General features: G+C 42.4%; 1 protein-coding gene across 4 annotated transcripts in view; it reads right to left on the bottom strand.

Annotated features, from left to right (window-relative positions):
• Nucleotides 1-404: 404 nt before the first annotated feature.
• The window catches only part of arhgef3 (Rho guanine nucleotide exchange factor (GEF) 3), a 407,720-nt gene continuing 385,226 nt past the window's right edge, over nt 405-22,898 (bottom strand). For 3 of the 4 annotated variants that reach the window (XM_086001619.1, XM_086001621.1, XM_086001620.1), the window contains 7 exons: nt 14,763-14,825; nt 14,039-14,135; nt 13,790-13,866; nt 8,404-8,661; nt 5,364-5,534; nt 3,367-3,553; nt 405-2,187 (listed from right to left, as the gene is read on the bottom strand). In XM_086001619.1, the coding sequence (XP_085857745.1) occupies nt 1,838-2,187; nt 3,367-3,553; nt 5,364-5,534; nt 8,404-8,661; nt 13,790-13,866; nt 14,039-14,135; nt 14,763-14,825 (1,203 nt within the window). In that variant the 3' untranslated portion in view covers nt 405-1,837. Of the gene's footprint in view, nt 2,188-2,221; nt 3,239-3,366; nt 3,554-5,363; nt 5,535-8,403; nt 8,662-13,789; nt 13,867-14,038; nt 14,136-14,762; nt 14,826-22,898 lie in introns of those variants that run through there. The other variant, XM_086001622.1, reaches the window with a different exon arrangement.

Raw genomic sequence — 22,898 nt, 5'->3', positions numbered from 1 at the left:
GTTTTTCATCCTCTTTTTGTCTATTTTCCGTTGTTGGATGGTCTCCCATCACCAAGCAGGACCCTGCAAGCAGACAACAGAGTCCAGGATATGTACATCGCCATGATTGTCACCAATGCTGCCACCAATGCTATTCCTTATCCTGCACACCCAGTACTACTCAGTTAGAGCCAGATGAACAGCACTTCTGCATCAGACAGTAGTCCAACTAAGGGATGACATACCCATTTTTTTTTTTTAAATATAAAGACCGGCACATTTATCATTTATGCCATTTATGTAAATTAAGATAAATTCTTGGTATTAAGTAGCAATTGGTCTTAAAGTGAGATTGCTATACATCCTCAAATAGTGCCCATCTATTGACAGTCTGATTTAAAAATGAATTGCAAAAAAGGCCCTGGTCTAATTTATTATGCAATTTATTTGTCAATGCTTCAAGAAAGTTTAAGGCCTAGACATTAAAAAAAACATTTTACCACACTAGTTGGAATTCAACTCTATTTACCGCACACCAATGCGCAACAGCCTTAATCGTCTCATCGCATCTGTTCATATTCAAATATTCACAGGAGTTTCATTTTCCTTCAATGCACAACAAATTTGGATTTGCTTTTGACTAACAATTGTGTGTGTGTAGAACTGGATTGGAATAAAACTGAGAAACCACTCCTTTTACAAAATTACTGCGCCTTTTCAGTTTATTCCGTCAACTGCCATGATCTTACTTCTTGTATCTTCCAAGTGAGGAGCTTACCTAATGAATAATAGTATTACCTCCAGGACTAGGCTCCTCCTGTTGGTTATATATGTCATTACATAACATAGTCTTAAACATTGCAATAGCCATATTTCTTACTATTTTCCATTTATTTCTCTTCCTGCCCATGGACACAGATACCTGCAGAATTTTTTTTTATTTTTTTAAATTAAGCATTTCAAATAAATCACCAATGGCCAAATAGAAGTTTTGCAACTTGTGTAAAAACTATAAATACAGGAAAGATTCTACTAGATAAAATTAAACACATAACTTTTTTTTCCCCAAAATAATAAGGGAATATGCTTTGGCTTGTCAATTTTTCTCACTGCTTTAACTTGTCATTCGGATTTCTCATATACTGTACATATGTATCACATTATGTACAAAAGAAAACATGACACACACACACACAAACATTCCGCCTTAAACCCATCCAGTAGCACTGCAAACAGATTAGGCAACATATCCATGATTTGGCAAATTCAGCAGTTACATCGGTGCTATTGTGAGCGATAGAATCGATCCAGTCAGTGTAGCGCGATTATTAGGCAGCTTCCTCCTGAAGAAATTACCGTAAACAAATTCCATTAAATTATAATTACCATTGATCGTATCTCCTTAGAATGGACAATGAGATGCTTTTAGCACATTTCTATACATGTTTTGAGTATTTTGTTCAGTTTTGCTCAAATGCATTAAACTGTTGCCTGATGTTCTGTATAATCACCTGAACTGCTCACTCGCTGGTTCCATGTGTATCAATCCATATAGAATTGGTCCAAAAGATAACAGCTGTCGAGAAGGTTACTGTCCAGCAAGACTATGTAGATATTAATCAAATATTTCATCCATCCAACATGATGATGTTAGAGAAAACACATTAAACCAGAAACAGCGGAGACAACAAATTCCAGCTTACAGAGACACATTTGGCAGTATTTGTCAAGTATACACAATCAAAAGACCAAGGACACCATCACAAGGAATAAAAGTGCTTTTCCAAAATGCTCCTTATGGAATGCAAATACTGTACAGGTAAAATGCCGTGGACTTCTACGAACTGTATTGATGGTGTCAAACATCTGTCTCTATTCTTTTCTGATTTACACAACAGTCTGTTTCTTCCATCTGTTCATAGTCCCCACTAATCTCACTGGTATCCATACTACAGTCTGATTCATTGTCCGATTGGTCCATTCTTTCAAGCTTTGGTTCTTCATGGGACATCCTGATCCCGTTTGGGGTTAGGTGGGTGCGCTTCTCACAGCCCAACATTCCTGTCTCACCTAAGGACCGCCGCACAGCTTCTTTGGCCTGTCTGATGCAGTTCAGCCACTGCTGCTTGTTGAAGGCATCATTTGCCTGAAGTGAGTGGGACTGGCCTTCAGAAGGATCAACAAAGCTTACTCTGAAGAAGTTTTTTGCTAAGATAGAAACAAAAATGACAGTTAAAAATATTCAGTAAAAGCAAAAATCTACAGCCTAGAATTTCCTCCGCATTCGCGCCCAGAGTGACGTGTAACCTGGGTGCATACCAATTACGTGGCTTGTTCGGGGCGGGGGGTGGGGGGGTCTTTTAATATGTGACCAGATTTTCAGACGCAGCAGGAAAGTAAGTAAATCTTCTGGCATTTAATTGCAATTTTTGTGTGTTTGTTTAGAAAAATTATCCTCACTTTGTATTTTGTGGGGTATTTTTTTTTAATGGATTTTTATGGCGTAAGTAGAAGTCACATTAAAAATTGAAAAGCTTCCCCGCTTGCAGGTTCTTAAACATGCTGTGCCTGAGGCACATGAATGACAGTTAAATGAGTTGAAACATAAATTTTCATATTTCCAAAATGAAATATATGCTATGGGTTCTGCACTTTCCTTGGGCTCCAATTGTTTACACTGATTTACGCCCATTTAAAGTTTGGGTGTACACTAATGACATTGAGAGGATACTTGGGTGTAACTTGACATCGGCAAAATGGGCATAAACGTTGTGCACATTTTTTCAGGTCTAACTTCGGGGTTGCGCCCAAGGAAGAAACTCCAGGCCTACATTAGTATTTCTGGAACAAACAACAGTATTGTCACTTCATAATTTATTAAAAATATCATTAACCAGGTGACATTTTGTACTTTAATTCCACCGTAGAATAAACAGCATTACAATATCATTTTCAGAGAAACCAATACATAATATGCATTTTGAAAAGTGTTCAGGCCAAACACATTCAGGCCTCATATTAAAAAAGCAAGTTAAATTGAGGAGAGAGAATGGTCTTATCCCGTCCTGCTCCATTTTATTTCTCTCTCAACAATTCTCTACCCTCTCCTGAACTTGCTGGGTTCAGGTTTCATGACACAGACATCCTCCTTGTCCAAGTGGCTATTATTCTTGCGTCAGCTTTGGCCACAATGCAAATATTCACATGCAATTGGTTTCTAAAGTATTTTTCTTAGTTCACCGGACACCGTTTACTTCTGCTACATTTTCAGTGGAAAAGAACAGTATCCAGTGTGAATGACTCTTTGATGTATAAATTACACATATAAACACACAAATAAATACACACTGGAGGGAAAAAAAAGAAACAGAATAGCTTTGTACTTACTTCTCTCATTATTGCTGAAGGCGCCTCTAATGGATCCACCTAATCGTACCTCCCCATCCTGCAGGTCATCCAACACCAGATCCCCGACAGGGATGGGCTGCCTGTACAACTGGTAGCTCAGCTGCTCACTGCACGTCACCACCCTGGTAATTACAAGCGCCTCTTGAAACAGGAAAACGTGCAGCTTCTGTAAAATGAAGGGAGACAAGTCCAGAATCTGCTTTTAATACTCCAATTGCCATTTATCTTAGAACCAGGACATAGTGGATTGTATCTGCCAGTATAATTGTCCAAACAGAACTGAAAGGTCATCAGATGTGAGCAAGCAGACACCACCAGACAGCATTGTAATGAAATCAAAAGAAACCAATTTCCATCAGATATTAAACCTCTGCTATTAATATCAGCTGAAAGATCACATCTTGCCGAATACTTAAGGGGTGTTTGGTTGCTCCAGAGATTTTACTCTTGAATTTTTATTACATTGGACGTTAGGCCTTGCATTGGGATTCCCAATGCAAGAATGTTTCGAGATTCCCTTCACTGGCTCTCGTCTCGGAAATTAGAGCATGTTGGGGCATGGGATGGAAGAGAAATACCGGCAGGACTAATCACACCCTGCTGAAGCATACTTAATGTCAGCCAGTCACAAAGAGCAACAGTGAGCAGTCTGCAGCCTCAACATCCCATTCTCCCAACTAAGAGAGGAAGTAGCAGGGCAACTAAAATAATAGCTGCAGGATTAAGAAATAAACAAATAAAAAGCGACGAAGAATTATCATTGATAATTAAATGCATAATATGATTTTGTCATCACATATAAAAGGGAACTAGTCTAAGGTTCTGATGACAAATGGAGTTAATACAGATACTTCACTATTACAGATCAGCTATAAACAAACCATTTATAAATACTTTATGCATGGCTCGCAAATATAAATGATCTAGGCAGATCTACTGTATTATAGTATAATAAATAATCATAATATTGTATGTTGACTGTGATCTGCTCATTTTCCAAATGAAATTAGCTTTGCCAAAGGGCAGAGGCCTTGTTGAGATCTTTAAAAGCCCTTTCTTATGTATTGATTATTGTAAATCACGCTTTGTGATTATTGCAGCAGGAAACACAGTCTACTACCGACTGTTTGTTTATCCTGATATGATGCATCAATCCTGCACTACAAAACGTCAATACTTTTCTGATATTTCATCAAAAAACGTACATATTTTTGAACAAACACTGAAAGGAAAATGAAGTATCTTCATCCTGCTAAATTTCACATTAACCTCAATCCCCTAAAGGTCAGCCTGTAGATGACTGCTCTGTGTGATGTGGGGAAGGAAGAAGCATCAAATACAGAGGCCTGGCCTAAAGCTGGAACATTAAAGTGAGACAGCTTGAAAGAGCAGACTGGCTCTGATCCTTTCATCTCTCAAACTTACAAAACAGAACTCATCAATCTATGCCACAGAAGCCACCTTCCTGGTACAACATTACCTTCAAAGCCCTAACTTCAGTCTCTAATTACTGCATCTGTTTCAAAACTATGGAAGTTTCTCACTTACATTTGTCAACATAATACAAAAAACAATTTAAAAAATGAATTAAGATATACTTTATTGAAAACAGCAAGGGAGAAAAGCTAATCTAAAAACTTGGATTCTATATTGTAATACCACATAATCTAATTTCATTCTAAATTGAATGTGTATAAATTATTAAGCAAATGGTAAGGCGTTCTTAATAATGTTGCTCAAACCTCAAGCAATGAAACTGTTCATTTCCCTCTTCAGAACTTCTTTTTATTTTTATTTTTTTCTTTGTCAAAAATAAGTTCTCCTAAGACAACTTTTGGCAAGGCAGAGTTTGGGTCATCAGGGTTTGATATAATTTAAAATCTTACTATTCTTAAAGAATCTAGTAATAACTCAGGACTATTCCAAAGAAAGCACAGTGTGGGAGTGATTAAAGCAGGAAATCATAGATCACTTACTGCTCCTCTATTGTTCTTCAAGTCTCCATGACAGCACAGCACTTTAGAATTTTCAATCAGAGGGTCCTTCTGACTCTCCTCAAGAAAGACCAGTCTTTCCTTATAATACTGGCATTCTGACTCCCCTGTCTTCTTGTTGATTTCAGCTACAATCCCTTGAACAATGTTAGTCTGGAGTACAAAAGCAAAAGAAGAATGGGCAATGGTTCACACGGACTCGTATCTCTACAGATTCCATCACTAAACATACCAATAAATCAGTAAAGCTGCAATATTCCACTGCAGCAGAGGAGAACAAAATGCAAGCCAAAAGAGCCAGTGAATGAATTTAATGTCAGTCACAGTTGGAATTTGAATTCCAAATTGTCCTAGACTGGGAATCCCAATAATCTCATCACATTGATGCTGGGTCCCTTTCCTTGAAATTTTTGCATTAACTTGTGCATTTATCTGGGCTTAACTGCACATGTGATTGTAAGTCAAAAACTGCCCAAAACTCTCCATTTTCCCTTCCCAAAATCCAGGTGCAAAATTTGGGTAGACATGCTGTTTTCCATCTGAGGGCAGAAAAACCACATGCAAAGGTTTTCAACTGGTGTAAATACCTTGAGTGGACATACACACGCACTACACAGTTATTTTGAGCTTTCAGTACTCTCGGAATGGATGCACGTGTCACGATGCACGTGTCACCATTTCGCCAAGTCTTAACTTTGTGATTTGTTTCTCTTCAAGGTCAGATCACTGTGCACAGATAACAGCTGCATCAGACCAATCACTTCACTTGTTCTATGAGCAGCCCAATGAAAGATCAGTGCCTTTCTGTGAGTTTGGAATATCTGCTGGTCCACACTTCCCCTCAAACCTAGGCACTAGCGTCCTTAGCCTTGTGCTAAGAGGGCTATTAATATTCAAATCGGAGGGCAAATATAGGTTTGCACATATCCAGAGCAGTGTTTGACCCAGAGGTATGCTGGAAAAGATGGGGAATTCTTTTGGTAACACCAAAAGGCAAAAATGCTGTAAATAATTTTTCTTACAACATTTAATTAAGGATGAAAGTGTTTGGCAGTTCTGGTTTTGAGAAACCATTAAAATCCCCTTGCAAAGTTCTAAAGCATAGTTTTGGCATGAAAGCACCACTAAAAAATTTATATTAGGTGTTCAGTAGTGATTAGTTTGTAGCCAGCCAGTGAAAGTTAATACAGGTTGCCAAATGGCAATGGAGTGTGTCTGGTTGCCTCTTGGAATCTCATCCATTAGCAACTTTTCAAATTTCAAAGCTGGTTTAATGAAAAGTCTGATCTGGTTCATATCTCATAGCTGCTGCCCAATATTTTTAATGCGCTCTGGTAGCTTTGGCAGTATCCAGTAAGTGGCCTATTACAAGTGAAATAGCTAGCAACTGAATACTTTTTAATTCAGTTAAGATCTTATCAAACAACAATTGGAGGGGAGAAAAGGGATACACAAATCACTATTTTCAGACCTTTTCTTTCCCCAACTAAAATCCATATAAGGAAATACAAGGGCATTTTATTGCAATTTATAAAACTTATGATGTGACAGTATTTGAAAAGTGCCATCAATGAAACAGAAACAAAAATTTTAATTTATTTCTCACACATTGCTATTGTCATTATTTAAATCATCAGTGAATGTCATTCAGAATGATTGCTCTTTAAAAAGCGCTTCAAAACACATTCTTTAATCATCAAGAATCAGCGGGCTGATTAATTATTTTAGTTAAAAAGGTTTTGCATTAATTGTAAATGAGAAGAAACATGCAAATGATTCAATGCCACTTTCCCTCCTCTCTCGGTCAAATCCTTCATCCTTGAAAGACTGGGCTCTATACAGTAGTGATGTATAAATAAGAGTAAGGATGTGAATAAGAATTAATTAATAAAAGGCAGCGTGGGAGCACTCATGATTACAGAAAGTAGATGAATCGATTTTCCTATAGTCAGTGCAGAATAGTCCCTAGGTCCCAATATTATTATTTTAACCAGATTCTTTAAATGGGGGTTCTTGAAACCCTGTTTTCCTCTACTGCAAGAGGATTTGAAATGTTTTATAAGTTCAGGTCTAAGTTGTGCCATGCCCTGCTGCCCCCTGAGCACAGAAGACACTTGAGTATTCATAATTCTGTCCAAATGCAATTTTAAAAATTGGTAAGTCATGCAGTGAAGTAATTTGAGAGAGAAATGAAAGAGCCAAGTGGTCTTGCAGTCTCATCCACTTGCACTGAAGAACAGTGCATTTCTAAGGCTGCACAGGAGTTTCCTGATGGTTTATCTGCGTCCACCAGTTTTATAGGGGCCTTCGCCACGAGGACCAACCATGAGAGACAGAGGCATTGGATCCATCAATCAATGCTCTGAAGGAGCGTACCACAATGATGACCAGTTTTAGACCAATATCTGTACCAATTGGTATGCAATTGAGCAGACCCAGGAAACTTGTGTTCATCTCTCTTTGGAGGCCACTGCGGATGTACCAAAAAAGGTTCAGCAGTCGGTGCAGTCATTTCAAGGAAATTCTAGGCCATAGTGTCAAATCTAGAGCCAAAGGGTCGACAGGGGGTGGAAACATTTTCTGTTTGATGAACCTAGACTCAACGACCCTGGCAATATCAATGTCTTGAAAAAGAACATTTTCCCACCCTGCAGCCTCTGGCTACAGCAGAGTTTCTCTTGATGTTCCCATGACAACATGAGAAAAAATTGCCTCCTCCCGCCCCTGCAGTAAATTGGATGTGCATAGTTGCACCTTGCCTGGCAATGCAATCCTCCACTAGCTTGTGGTGCTCTGCATAGAACCCCTCATGAAACCTGCTAATTGAACAAAAGCGGGAGTGGCATCTCTGGGATTTAAGCATGCAACTTTCTGGTTGGGACTCACGAGCCCATCCATTTGAGCTGCAAGGACCTCTGCAGAACAATGTTTTTATTCTATAGCTCAACCATTCTGGAGTCACTTCTGTACAAATGGCAGAAGTCCACAACAACATCAAAATGAATTCTCTTTTGTCACTTACTGCTTCTTCCAAGTGCTGCTTATCTGGGTGGTCATTCGGAGTATGCCTGAGGATCTCTTTTAAGAGCAGAGGGTACTTCACCAGTCGACTACGTGGAATATCCAGAAAATTCCAGAGATCCAGCTTGCGACTAAAAGGAGACTCTAAACATCGTTGTAGAAAGTCATGCACTCGATGATCTTGTTTCTTGTGATCCAAAAGGGCCTTGGCTGCTACCTGGTTGCTGCAGTAACTATCATAGGAGTTTAAGCAAGGAAGCTAGGGGGGAAAAAACAGTTAAGAGGATTTAAAATACAGGCCAGGCAGGTGTGCTTCAGAATCGCTGATACACTACATGGCAGTGTCACTGGATCACACTACATGGCTGTGTCACTGGATCACAGCAAAATAAAGAAGAAAAGCTGCAAATGCTGGAAATCTGAAATAAAAACAGGAAATGCTGGAAATACACAGTAGTGTTGGAGTCGACAGAAATCAACAGGCTGAGACTTTTCTTTAAGCCAAAACAAAACGTGTCTTACTTTAATCAATCGCCGCGAGGTCTGAAGGCTCAGCCCCGTGCAGGGGCTATGACGTCATCACGTTCCCGACGCTCTTAAAGGGACCCTGCACCAATAACCCAACCCAGCATGTATATAACACAACATTGCTATACAAAGTGAATTGTGTTTAGGTACATATAACAGCATTGGCTATACATTGTGTTATTGTCCCTATGTGGTCTCCGCCACAGTAGCTTAGTTAGCATCTGTAAAGAGGAGAGACAGGTTATAACGATTCTGGTGTGTACCAGTCATTTTTACAAGATAAGGAAGTGAAGGGTTATGGGGAGCAGGCAGGGAAGTGGCTTTCAGCCCAAGATCAGCCATGATCTTATTGAATGGTGGAGCAGGCTCAAGGGGCCAAGTGGCCTATTCCTGCTCCTATTTCTTATGTTCTTATGTACCCTTCATCAGTTCTGTCCTTGCTCTTACAGGTGCTGACTGGCCTGCTGTGGGTTTCCAACATTTTCTATTTTTAAATCACTTAATTCACAGATCCACTCTGGGTCCAAATTGAGTACAAACAACTTGGATTGAAAATAGAGACAGGCTGATCCCTTCAACAAGCTACCTGAATGACAAACTAAGATGACCATCCATTATTTCAACAGCATCAGAATCAGTCATATTTTTGATTTGAAAATCATTATTTCAGATCTAAAGATTTAGAGCTGGTTTTGACATAGCTCAGCTCGGCCGAGGCGGCGCCTCTTACAACTACTGTCGTTCATACATGCTCCCAGGAAGTCTGTGGGTGCATTTCTGAGATTTCAGGTTGAAAAAAAAATGTTTCTTGCTACACAATCTAAAAGAATAGAATTGCAAAACGAATATTACATTTATTTACATCCGAGCCTTTTTAGGGAAGGCCGAAGCACATGAGGCTGAATTCTAATTGGTTCTACAAGGGACACACTCAATTTTTCAAAATGTCCTTCAGTTGAAAGGTGAGGACAACCATTAACCAATCAGATTGTGCAAATCATGCAATGTACAGCAAAATATAACATTACTGCATTCAGCAATGTGGAACTATTGATAGGTACAGAATCGCACTGCACTCAGGGATTCTACAAGAATACTGCATTGCAGCATTAATGAAAACAGTTGCTGACTACAGAGCAAAACAACTTAAAGCCAGAATTACTTTATATTACAACTGGCACAGTTGGTGTTGTGGAATCCATCCTGCAATGTAAATTGGGCAGGGTTCACCACGTTGACAGCAAGACCATTACAGAATCATTTTTACTTGTGGTAGAAAGTAGAAGTAATGGTTCTGCAATATAAATGGGGGGGGGGGGGGAAGGAAGAGGTTCAGTCCTTAGTAAGGTCCTAAGGAATGATTTTTTTTTCCTCTTGTGCTTTTAAAAAAAGTCTACAAATATTCTGTTGTCGTTACAGAAATGCAAATTAGCGGTTATGCAAATTGGGTGAAAGGGAGGATCCTGAGGCTGCCCATCTGTGCCATTAATTGTCTGCTAGCTGGCTCGACAATAAATTCCACCCATAATCTTGTTTTCACACTTGATGGATTGCCTTGTTTAGTCTATTCAGTTTACTGTCAATTTTAAGATTAGAGCTTCATATTTGTTTTTGAAAGTCGGTGATAATTGCCAGCACAGTGTCAAGTCTTTTGGTTTCCTGATTCATAATGACCTAGCACTATGGAAGGCCTTTCAGAACCAGCAGCCTGTATAAAAGAACTGCCAAAGAAGTCCCCTGTTTTCAATGAATTAATTCACTTCAAAATCATCAGAAAAACAATGGCCACCTTTATATTTAATGTATGGTCACAACTGGGATCCATGACCGCCATGCACTGCTCTCAACGCTTCCACGTTTAAGTTTAATTGTACTGGCACATATGTGTGAATCCAAGTCCTGTTGATTGTACACATCATCAGCAGTGAGTGATCACTGACCAGGAAGACTCATTGTAAACACATAAATAGGAGTGCTACTTACAGCCATAAATGTTAAAACTTCTGATCACATAGGCATGAGGAATAGTATCAGTCTCTCCATGGGAGTGTAATCTACAGGTATATTTACATTGCTGTAGATGCTCCAGGAGAATGGATTGAAGCAGAGGCCCACAACTCCCAAGAGCTCCCGCCTTCTAACTGCATCTGCATGCCACAGATCGCCACTGGAGAACCAATAGAAACAGCCCTGTCTTTTCTTCAGCTCCAGCCGCAGTTTTCAGGACCCATGAAAAGTAGAATCATGGGTACCATCAGAGGGACCGCATTTAACTGATTTATATGGCAACGTGTCATTGGCTGGAGGAGGATCAAGATCCCATCACCAACCGCACACTGTAGGCAAAGATTTCCTCTATTCACTCTTTGATGTAAAGTCACCATTCTATTCCAAGTGTTGACCACTGAGTGTAGAAGAACTTCCTGAATTTACCATTTACTAGTTTGCCCTACTCTTGCAGTTTACAGTATTCCAGATTTACCTTTTCGATTCCCTTAATTATTTTGTATTCCTCTACAAGATGACATTTCAGATGTCTCCCTTTCAGGCTGAAAAGCCCACGTTTTGCCAGCCTTTCCTCATAACTCAGACCTTTTACACTAGGGATTGGCCTTGTGGTTCTTCTCTGCACCACTTCCAACACTGGAGTGTCTCCTGTGTTTCCTTGTAAGTCCGGCCAGAGCATTGCACAGTTCAATCACAACCTTCTCTGATTTACATTCTACTGTTTTGCCTACGTAGTTTGTTGATTGCTGCTCTTCATGGTTTGGACATGTTCAATGCCAAGTTTACTAATATTTCTAGGTCTCTTTCAACTTCATCCTCACCTATTTCTAAAGTGCTCCACCCTGCTTTCAACTCTATGAATCCATACTTTACTGAAATTTTTTGAGGATGTAACTGGTAGAATAGATAAGGGAGAACCAGCGGGTGTGGTGTATTTGGACTTTCAGAAGGCTTTCGATAAGGTCCCGCATAAGAGATTAGCGTGTAAAGTTAAGGCACATAGGATTGGGGGCAAGGTACTGTCTTGGATAGAGAACTGGTTGGCAGACAGAAAGCAAAGAGTTGGAATAAACGGGTCTTTTTCTGAGTGGCAGGCAGTGACTAGTGGGGTACCGCAGGGATCGGTGCTAGAACCCCAGCTATTCACAATATATATTAATGATCTAGACGAGGGAACTAGATGTAATATCTCCAAGTTTGCAGACGACACAAAGCTGGGTGAGCACGTGTGCTGCGAGGAGGATGCCGAGAAACTCCAGTATGATTTGGACAGATGCATGGCAGATGCAGTATAATGTGGATAAATGCGAGGTTATCCACTTTGGTGGCAAAAACAGGAAGGCAGATTATCTGAACGGCAATAGATTGGGAGAAGGGGAAGTGCAACGAGACCTGGGTGTCCTTGTGCACCAGTCACTGAAGGTAAGCATGCAGGTGCAGCAGGCAGTTAAGAAGGCAAATGGTATGTTGGCCTTCGTAGCAAGAGGATTCGAGTACAGGAGCAAGGATGTCTTGCTGCAGTTGTACAGGGCCTTGGTGAGACCACACCTTGAGTATTGTGTGCAGTTTTGGTCGCCTTATTTGAGGAAGGATGTTCTTGCCATGGAGGAAGTGCAGCGAAGATTCACCAGGCTGATACCTGGGATGGCAGGAATGACATATGAGGAGAGATTGGGTCGATTGGGCTTATACTCGCTGGAGTTTAGAAGAATGAGAGGGGATCTCATTGAAACTTATAACATTCTAACAGGACTAGACAAGACTAGATGCAGGAAGGATGTTCCCAATGGCAGGGGAGTCCAGGACCAGGGGTCACAGTCTAAAGATAAGGGGTAAGCCATTTAGGACAGAGATGAGGAGGAATTTCTTCACCCAGAGTGGTGAACCTGTGGAATTCTCTACCACAGAAGGCTGTTGAGGCCAATTCATTAAATATATGCAAGAAGGAGTTAGATATATTTCTTAAGGCTAAAGGGATATGGGGAGAAAGCAGGGACAGGGTACTGAGTTTGGATGATCAGCCATAACCTCATTGAATGGCGGAGCAGGCTCGAGGGGCCGAATGGCCTACTCCTGCTCCTATCTTCTATGTTTCTATGTTTAACTGTGAAGCAAAACGATAGTTCTAAAGGGAGGTTTGTAAAATGGCAACAGAGTAACCATCTCCAGCTTGCCAACAGAACAACTCATCAGCACTGCTATGCATGACTGAGATGTTAATTTTCTCCATTAGTAATTTGTTTTAGGACAGTTAGAATTCAAACATGAAGATTTTTTTTAAAACTTAAATCATCTTCTACCACCAAAGATACAGAAATCCAGTAAGGAGCAGAGGCTCGATTAAATCAATTTTGAAATAAAATGATATGATATTTGAAGAAACACTTTCTGTCACATCACGTGAGTATACACAGACATATGGTACCGGTTACCTGAATCTCTCTATACCAAGCACAGGCCAAAGTGATAAAATGTTAAAGTTTGCAATACACCATCAATTAAATCAATCCACTCTATGCATATTTTAAAGGGGTATATTTACATTCTTTCATGTAAACTTTAGCCCTTTTAATTTGGTATCAATGGGACGTTTGTGCTGTCGAGGCTTGGGTCTGGTTCAGCTGACAGCAGCCCCAATTCAAAAGCTGTTGGACTTGCTAAAGGTAGCTGTTGGGAAGCCCCTTTTTAAAAAAGAAACTGGATCTTTGTGGTATCTGGCTTTAACAAATCTGGCAAGTGTACATTAGGGTTATCGTGGCCTGTGTGATACCACACTTTGGGAACTGGTGGCAGAAACACACCGATAAAAAAAAGCAGATACAAAGAATAAAAAGGCTGAAACACTTTCTTACCCAGCCTACAAGGATGTGGCCAACATGCTCCGTGGTCCCATCTGGTTTCCTGGCTTCTCGGAGCCTGCTCAGAAGATCTGACCAAAAATAAATAAGGAAATGTGAGGGTCAAAGCAGAGGATTTCCTCAAGAAGAAGTAAACCTTTACAGAAGCAGGACATTGCTCCGTGTGAACCATTAAGTTCTTTATGACATTCATGGCAGCCTTCACATAACTTCTGTCTGTTCAATCGAAGAGGAAAGCCATACCTTCGTGCAGGGGAATAAGGGAATCCAGTGTTCCAAATATCTGATTCAGCTCCTGTTCAGTCATAATGGAGAGTTTGAGCATCGGATCGTGATAAGCCTGTGTGAGAGAGACAAACATTGTACATTTAATGATCCATATTTTGTCATTTCAAAAGTACATTTTGCAGAGAGCACATTTCAATATATACCCCTGACTTGTTCCTTTATTGTCATGTTTCTGACAGGCACCTCCGAGATCCCAATGTCTTCATGACAGTTGCAATTTTGTAAGTAGTATTTATCCGATTAAAAAAAACCAAATCCTGTTGTGGAATTAATGAAATTTAGCTCCTGGGTTAAAAAAACAGCTTAAAACAAAATCGAATTCAGTGATCCCACAATTAATTCAACGACATTTAAGAGCTGCTTGCACGTGAGGCTAATATTTCTACAGCACAGTGTGTAAATCACTGTTGCAGCAGAATGCTTACTCTGCAAAAACCAATTCACATCTTCCAAAATAAAATGGGTTGGGGTATACTATTTGACTAATGCTACTGGTGATACTATGAAATAGAAATATGAAAATGTGGTAGACTTTATTAAAAAAATAAATTCAATTACTAATAAAAGGCATATCTAAAACCAATAAGGTTCAAAATATGGTTACTCAATTATCACAGTATTAAAGCGGTGAAAAATTCCAAAAACATTTTATCTGAACTGGAAATAAAGCTTGCATTACCTTTTTTGCTAGCTTCAAGTCTTCAATTAAAACTTGTTCTCCCTGGGAAAGTTCAAAAATCGCCTGCAAAAGTAAGATTTAGTAACTGAATCATTTAATTGGAGAAGAATTGGTCAAAATTACAGCGATGACATATGCGCAATGTGAATAAGGTGACATAATTGGCTGACCGAATGACAAGTCATCAATCTAATCTCTCAGAGGGCAAAAGTGGTATCCCCAATGTTTGTGACATTCACTGAACTGTTTTCTTATAAATATTTTCAAAATAAAGTCGAGTTGTGGGAAAGGTGCATATTTTCTGAACAAAAATGTGGAGAGAACAAGACAGCTTAGTTTTCAGGACTTCCCAAATTATGTGCAGAGGCCATATGTCCCCAAAATCTGTTTGAAATTCCTAGACATATTATATACAAGAGGAGCCATATGCTTTGTGCCATTCATATACAGACATCTAATATACATTATTAAAAATCTTGCGTATGCATTTACTTCCTGTTGTCATGATTTCGGGTCATATTTTTGTCATTGTTTAACATTTAACCTGCCTATATAAACATTTAGATTGACAATCCTCTTTGTAACAGTTGCCAGTTAACAATTCAGTTGTGGTCTTTGGCCAGGAGGTGTTGCTGTGGAGAAAATTTTTGAAGTCTCTCCCGAACTCCATTGCCATCTTGCATTAAAAAAAAACCAACCATGGGCAATGCCACAGGCAATTTACTAATACACTAAAAAAAAAATTAGCATCTAGCACGCCTGTCAAGAGTTGTTACAGGTTAACCAGAATTGCACAGAATCTTTAGCACATAAAGGCCATTCTGCCCAACTGTTCTATGTCAGTGTTTATACACATGAGCCTCCTACCACTCTAATTACCTCTTCCCATCCTGCCCCCATATCCCTCTATTCCTTTCTCCCTCATGCATGCATCAGGCCTCCCCTTAAACGCATCAATGTTATCTTCTTCAACCACTCCATGTGGCAGCGAGTTCCACATTCTCACCACTCTCAAAGAAATTGCTCCTAAGTTCTTTATTTGATCAGTTAGTGGCTACCTTGTATTTATGCCCCATTGTTTTGAACTCATTCGTAAGTGGTAAAGGGTTTCTCCACAGCCACCCTATCGGACCCCTTCATAATTTTATTCTCCCTTTAGTCTTCTCCTTTTCAAAGAAAACAGCCCCAGCCAGCTCAATCTTTCCTGACACATGCATCCTCTCAATTCTGGTAATGTCCTTGTACACCTTGTCTGTACTTTCTCCATGGTACTCAAAGAGTGGTCTAATCAAGGTTCTATATAAATTTATCACCTCCCTGCTATCAACTGGTGTTGCTACTTTTAGCAATTTATGTATCTGAATTCCAAGATTTCTTTGCTCCTCTACCCCATTTAAGTTTCTTACTTTCCGAGGAATAAGCGACCTCCTACCAAAATGAAGCACCTCACGTCACTATGTTGAATTTTATTTGCCATTTATCCACCCACTCTGCAAGCCTGTTTAGGTCTTCCTCTATTTGGTGTAGTCCTCTACATTATTAGTTATGCAAACCCCCCACCCCCCCCCAATTTGGTATCCTCTGCAAATTTCAACACTATACAGGTAGACTACCCTTTATCCGAAAACCTCGGGACCAGCCGTGTTTCGGTTTTAGGAAAATTTCGGTTTTCGGAAGGTGCGCGAAAACACTTCGGTTTTCAGAGGTAATTCGGTTTTCGGGAGTGCGGATAAAGGATACACTATCCCTTATCCGAAAATAACGACTATAAATACTGTAGTTACAGGGATAAATACTGTAGTACAGTTTATTTGTAAGGAAAACATTTAGTAAAACTTCAAACATGTACAGGTACAAACTAAGCTAAATACCTGTACATAAACATGCAATAAAAGTACATTACATCTGGCTTAAGGATCTTGGAGAAGAGGGTACATCAGTGTTGTCATCATTGTCATCAGGTTGGAGTTGGACATCTGAAGATGGGCCAGGAACAGGATTCTCAAGTGATGAAGCAGCATTACATCTGGCTTGAGGATCTTGGCGAAGAGGGTACATCAGTGTTGGCATCATTGTCATCAGGTTGGAGTTGGACATCTGAAGATGGGCCAGGAACAGGATTCTCAAGTGATGAAGCATGACTACGACAGACGGCCTTTTTAAAGACTTCTTCCAGTGTCATCTGTCTCATTAACATTGGTTTCTGTCTAAGCAGTCTCTCTTTAATTGAGTAAACTTGCATAATCTCTTGCTCACTGATAAATGCACGTTTTTCAAGGCCAGCAATTAACTGATCACACATTGTCACCATATCGTCTATGGGGATTTTTTCACCTGTGTTCACAATGTCATCATCATCATCACTACTGTCCTCATGCTTGTCTTTATTTAACACCATTTCAGCAATTTCCCCATCACTCAACGAATTCACAACAGGTGCATCATTGTCAATGTTCAGCACTTCTTCGATGTCAGCTTCCTCTAACGTATTTACACTTTCGGATGATAAACCTTTGGCGTAAGTGAGGAGGTTTGATATCATCATCTTCTCCTGACTGACAGGAAATCCTTCAAACTCGTCATCTGCAGGTCCATCTTCATGAAACATCGTTGAAGGCCAAAGTCTGTGCCAAGCATTTTTTAATGTTGGTTTGTCAACATCGTTCCAAGCATTAGCAACTGCATAAATGGCATCCTTAACATTGAATTCTTTCAGGAAGCTTTGGATTCCTTCGCCTCTGTTGATTGCATCAAGCATAGAGTTCAAAAAAACGTCTTTATACTTGCTCTTCATGGAGCGTAAAATTCCTTGGTCACAAGGCTGTATTAAAGATGTCACATTAGGGGGAAAGTTAATGCCAAAAACATAACTTTTCACAAGAAGTTCAGGAGGGGGATGTGCGGAGCAGTTGTCCAGGAACAATAAAATTTTGCAGTTTTCTTCCAGTCCAACTTGCCTGCAATGAGCTCGTGTCGCTGGTACGAAGTGGTTATTGAACCAGTGAGAAAATAATGCACAGGTAAATTGCATACACCTTTCAAACATCTCGGATGTTGGCTTTTTCCAATCACTACCAACTTTAACTTGTGTGTGCCTGCAGCATTGGCACACCCAAGAACAGTCAACCTGTCCTTAGCATCCTTAAAACCTGCTGGTGCACTCTCATCAGCCGTTGCTAATGTTTTTCTAGGAACGTAGCGCCAGAACAGAGCTGTTTCATCAGCATTGTAAATTTGTTCAGGACCAAGGTTTTCATCCGATATTATTTTTGCAAACTCATCTATGTAATTTTCAGCTGCTTCATGATCAGCAGAAGCTTTTTCACCACAGATTTTCAGATATCTTTTACCATGACGCTTCTTAAATTTATGCAGCCAACCTTCTGAATATTCACACTCAACTTCAATGTTCAGTTCTTCATGGTATATTCTAGCTTGCTTCATGACCATCAAACCAGTCAGTGGCACACGTTCACCTCTGCGTTGTCGAATCCACTCAATCAGCACACGGTCAAGATCTTCATTTTTTGCCCTATGCAATGTTTTCCTAATTTTCATTAGTTTATGGTCATCACTGTCAGTGTAAAATTTCAACAACTTGTCTTTCTGTTTCTTTAAGTCATATACGGTGGTACTTCCCACACCATATTCTTCAGTAAGATGTCGCACAGACACACCACGATCAAGCTTTTGCAATAACTCCACTTTCTGCGATATCGATAATGAGCGATGCTTCCTTCTCTGCTTCTCACTGTTACCCATTGGGGTATCTGCAGCTCTTTTTAGCATTTTCACAAATTGTTAAAAGCCAGCAAATATCTAAGAGAGCAGCAAATATCTAAGAGAGCAGCAAATATCTAAGAGAGCAGCAAATATCACACAGAGCAGCATAACACCTGCGTGGGTCAAGCATCGGCAGCGTCGGGTCATGCTTTGCGCCACTTTCGGCTTTCAGAGGTTTTCTGGTTTCGGATGTGCGGATAAAGGATGGTACACTATCTCTTATCCGAAATTGGGTGGGGTTCGGCGGGGGTGGGGTACGGCGGGGGGGTCGGGTTCGGCCGGGGGGGTCGGGGGTGGGGGTCGTGGTCGTGCGCATTTCGGTTTTCAGAAGTCATGCTTTGCTCCACTTTCGGCTTTCAGAGGTTTTCTGGTTTCGGATGTGCGGATAAAGATTTCGGTTTTCAGAAGTGCGGAAAAATGCTACACTATCCCTTATCCGGCTAGGCCTGTAAGTCGTGCGCCACTCTAGTCATGTCGTGCGCACGACTTACGCTGACCGAAAAAACCTTCGGTTTTTAGAGGGTTTCGGTTTTCGGAAGTCCGGATAAAGGGTAGTCTACCTGTACCTCCAATTTCTGAGTCCAAGTCATTTATGTATATAGTGAACAGTGGTCGCAGCACGGATCCCTGCGGGAAACCACTTCCACTTTTTGCCAGTCAGAGAAGCTTCCCTTAATCCTACCCTCTGAAAAATGACTACAAAACAGAAAACATCAATTGTGCTACTTGACCCTGACGCCACACACGCTGACCTTTGTCATGAGTCTCTTAGGTGACACCCTGACTCCACACACTCTGACCGTTGTCATGAGTCTCTTAGGTGACGCCTTATCTAAGACCTTCTGAAAGTCCATGTATACCACATCCACTGCATTGTCCGTGCCTATCCTTTGTTATTGCTTCAAAATAATTCAATAAAGGTTGGTTAAACAACCTTTGTTGTAGAGATCAATGCTGACTATTTTTTATGGTATTCTCTGAATCTAATGTTTTGTTATCTGATCTTTTAGTAAAGATTCTAGTATCTTTCCTACCACTGTTGTTACTCTACAGTTCCCTGGATTAGTTTTATCTCCTTTTTTGAAGCTAGCAATTACATTTGCTGTTTTCCAGTATTCCCTTTTCTATTGAATTTTTAATATACGAGTACTAGTGCCTCCGCTATCTCCTCCCTAGTTTCTTACAGTATCTGCGGGTGCAATCCATTTGCAAAACAATCTTCTTTTTAAAGAAAAGAAATAAGCTTGGAGGATGGAAATTACAAGCAGTTACAATTATCTTCTGATTAACCTCAGGACTTTATAAGAAGCTACTGTGGCGACACGCCACCATTGGACATAATCCGCTCATGGCGGCACGGACAGTTTACGCAGGCGTACTGCCGGCAGCAGCCGCCCCCAGCCGTGGGCCCTTTCCTCCGGCAACTTGTTTCCTGCAGGGACAGGCTGCCGGGAGCACTTCCTGTCTGGGGAGTATTTAAGTGGTTGCGCGGGCTTTTTAAGCACTTGTTTTGCCATGATGTAAATTAAAGCAGTTGTGTTCCATCAACTCTGGTCTCGACTCCCACGTTTGCCGCGGTATCTCAACACTGGTGACCCCGACGCTCAGGACGAATCCTAAGCTAGCATGGCGAATACAAACGCAGTCACGGTTAAACTACCGGACTTTTGGGAGAACCTAGCCGAGGCCTGGTTTGTTCAAGCCGAGTCCAGATTCCGGCTGAGAAGCATTACAGTCGACGCCACGAAGTACGACTACCTCGTCGCCTCTCTCACCTGCGCCACAGTCCCTAAGGTTTGGGCAGCGCTGCAGGATCCACCAGAGGAAGGCAAGTACGAACATCTGAAGGCCGCGCTCCTTAAAAAATTTCAGGCGTCCTCCTACCAGCGCAATTGCCAACTCCTTGACCTCCCAGGCCTTGGTGACGCTTCACCATCAGACCTGCTTTCCCACATGCTGTCCCTCTTGGACGACAAAAAACCCGGCACCCTCTTTCGCACGCTTTTCATTCGGCAGCTCCCCGCCAGCATCCGCCCGCTCATTGTGGAGTCTGGCTCCATGGACCTGAACGAGGTAGCCGAAAAGGCCGACCGGCTGCTCTCCGCGCAGACCGCCCGCGACGTCGCGCCCGACCGCCCTTCCACTCCGGGTCACTGCTACTACCACACCCGTTTTGGCACTAGGGCCCAACGTTGCACGCCACCGTGCACTTTCAAACCCTCCCCTGCACCGGCCTCCACGATGGCCGCGGGGCAAAAGGGGCCCCTACTGTACGTCACCGACGACAGCACCAACCGCCGATTCCTGTGCGACACAAGAGCCCAGCACAGCATCACCCCCGCCTCCGCCCTCGAAATCCAACGCGGCGCACGGGGTGTCACGCTGGCTGCAGCCAATGGCTCTGACATCCGCACATACGGCACCCGCATGGTCACGCTCGACCTCGCAGGCCGCCGCTACCGCTGGGAGTTCCTCACAGCCAAGGTCCTCTGCCCACTCATCGGCGCCAACTTCCTACGCGCCCACGGCCTCCTTGTCGACATTCCGAGGCACCGCCTCATCGACATCAACACTATGGCCCCCATCCCTGGCGCAGTCACCCCAGCCCGTTTGGCCGGCCTGACGACCTACTGCCTCACCAGAGCCACGGACGACTACTCGGCACTACTAGCCGAGTTTCCCGCCCTCACTAACCCGACCTTTTCGGCCAAAGCCGCCAAACACGGTGTGGAGCACTATATCCCCACCACCGGCCCCCCGGTCTCTGCCCACGTCCGCAGACTTGACCCGGCGAAGCTGGAAATCGCGCAGGCCGAGTTCACCACCATGGAGCAACTCGGCATCATCCGCCGCTCCAGCAACCCTTGGGCCTCGCCCCTCCACATCGCCCCCAAGCCCGGCGGAGGCTGGCGCCCCTGCGGGGACTACCGCCGCCTCAACGACGCCACCACCCCCGACCGATACCCGGTGCCGCACATCCAGGACTTCTCGGCCCGACTGGCCGGACGAACCGTCTTCTCCAAGGTCGACCTGGTGCGCGGTTACCACCAAGTCCCCGTACACCCCGCGGACATCCCCAAAACGGCCGTTATCACCCCATTCGGCCTGTTCGAGTTCCTGAGGATGCCCTTCGGCCTCAAGAATGCAGCCCAGGCTTTCCAGCGCCTTATGGACTCAGTCCTCCGGGACTTGAACTTTCTATTCGTCTATCTAGACGACATTCTTGTGGCCAGCTCCTCCAAACAGGAACACCTCGAACACCTTCGCATCTTGTTCGGGCGCCTAGCCCAACACGGGCTTATCCTCAGCCCGGCGAAGTGCCAATTTGGCCTAGCCGAGATCGATTTTCTCGGCCACCACATCACCCCAACTAGAGGCCGTCCCGCCAGCAAGCTAGCACAGCCGGCGGCGAACCGCCCGGCCCCATCAACTAGACCGGAGGCCACTCAGAGCTGCCCCGGCAGAACCATTAGACCACCGTCACGACTCGTCCACTCCTCCTAAGCGGATTCTGGGGGGCGCTCTGTGGCGACACGCCACCATTGGACATAATCCGCTCACGGCGGCACGGACAGTTTACGCAGGCGTACTGCCGGCAGCAGCCGCCCCCAGCTGTGGGCCCTTTCCTCCGGCAACTTGTTTCCCGCAGGGACAGGCTGCCGGGAGCACTTCCTGTCTGGGGAGTATTTAAGTGGTTGCGCGGGCTTTTTAAGCACTTGTTTTGCCATGATGTAAATTAAAGCAGTTGTGTTCCATCAACTCTGGTCTCGACTCCCACGTTTGCCGCGGTATCTCAACACTACAATATTTAGAGCAGTGGCTTTAAACGGTACAGTCCACCTTAGTAGCTAAACACAACTGTTGTCCAGACCCCAGCATACCAATGAGCATTGCCACGGGAGATTTTCCAAAGTTAAAGGATCTTTGGTCAGCCCGTCACTTGTACTCAGCACCAATAATCCATATAAGCGTAAAACTGTCTTAATTTCCATTTTAGCAGAGATTCAGACAGGTCACCCAAAACTGTGTGTTAATAAACAATTTTCAGACATCAGTGTATTATTCTATTCGTTTTTTCTTGTTCTTAGGATGTGGGTGATGGTGGAAAGGTCACTTTTATTTCCCATTCTTAGCTGCCCGGACGTAGTGGTGGTGGGCCTTCTTAATGTGCATAAGTTCATAACTTCATAACTGCATATTTCCAGTTCCATTGAGGAAACTGTTGTATGAAGGATTTTTCCATCTTGACTCTATATTCTAAAAAGTTATATCGCAGCTTCAGTGCTGATCTGTAAATTAGTTTCACACAATCACTAATTGATGATAATTAACATTCAAACATCTGCTTTCACT

This window comes from Somniosus microcephalus, chromosome 11 (assembly GCF_052327205.1).
Source record: "Somniosus microcephalus isolate GS21.2 chromosome 11, FLI_Smic_1.0, whole genome shotgun sequence".
Lineage (NCBI taxonomy): Eukaryota > Metazoa > Chordata > Chondrichthyes > Squaliformes > Somniosidae > Somniosus > Somniosus microcephalus.
The sequence above is the reverse complement of the archived record's forward strand: the minus strand, read 5'-3'. Positions and strand labels throughout refer to the sequence as shown.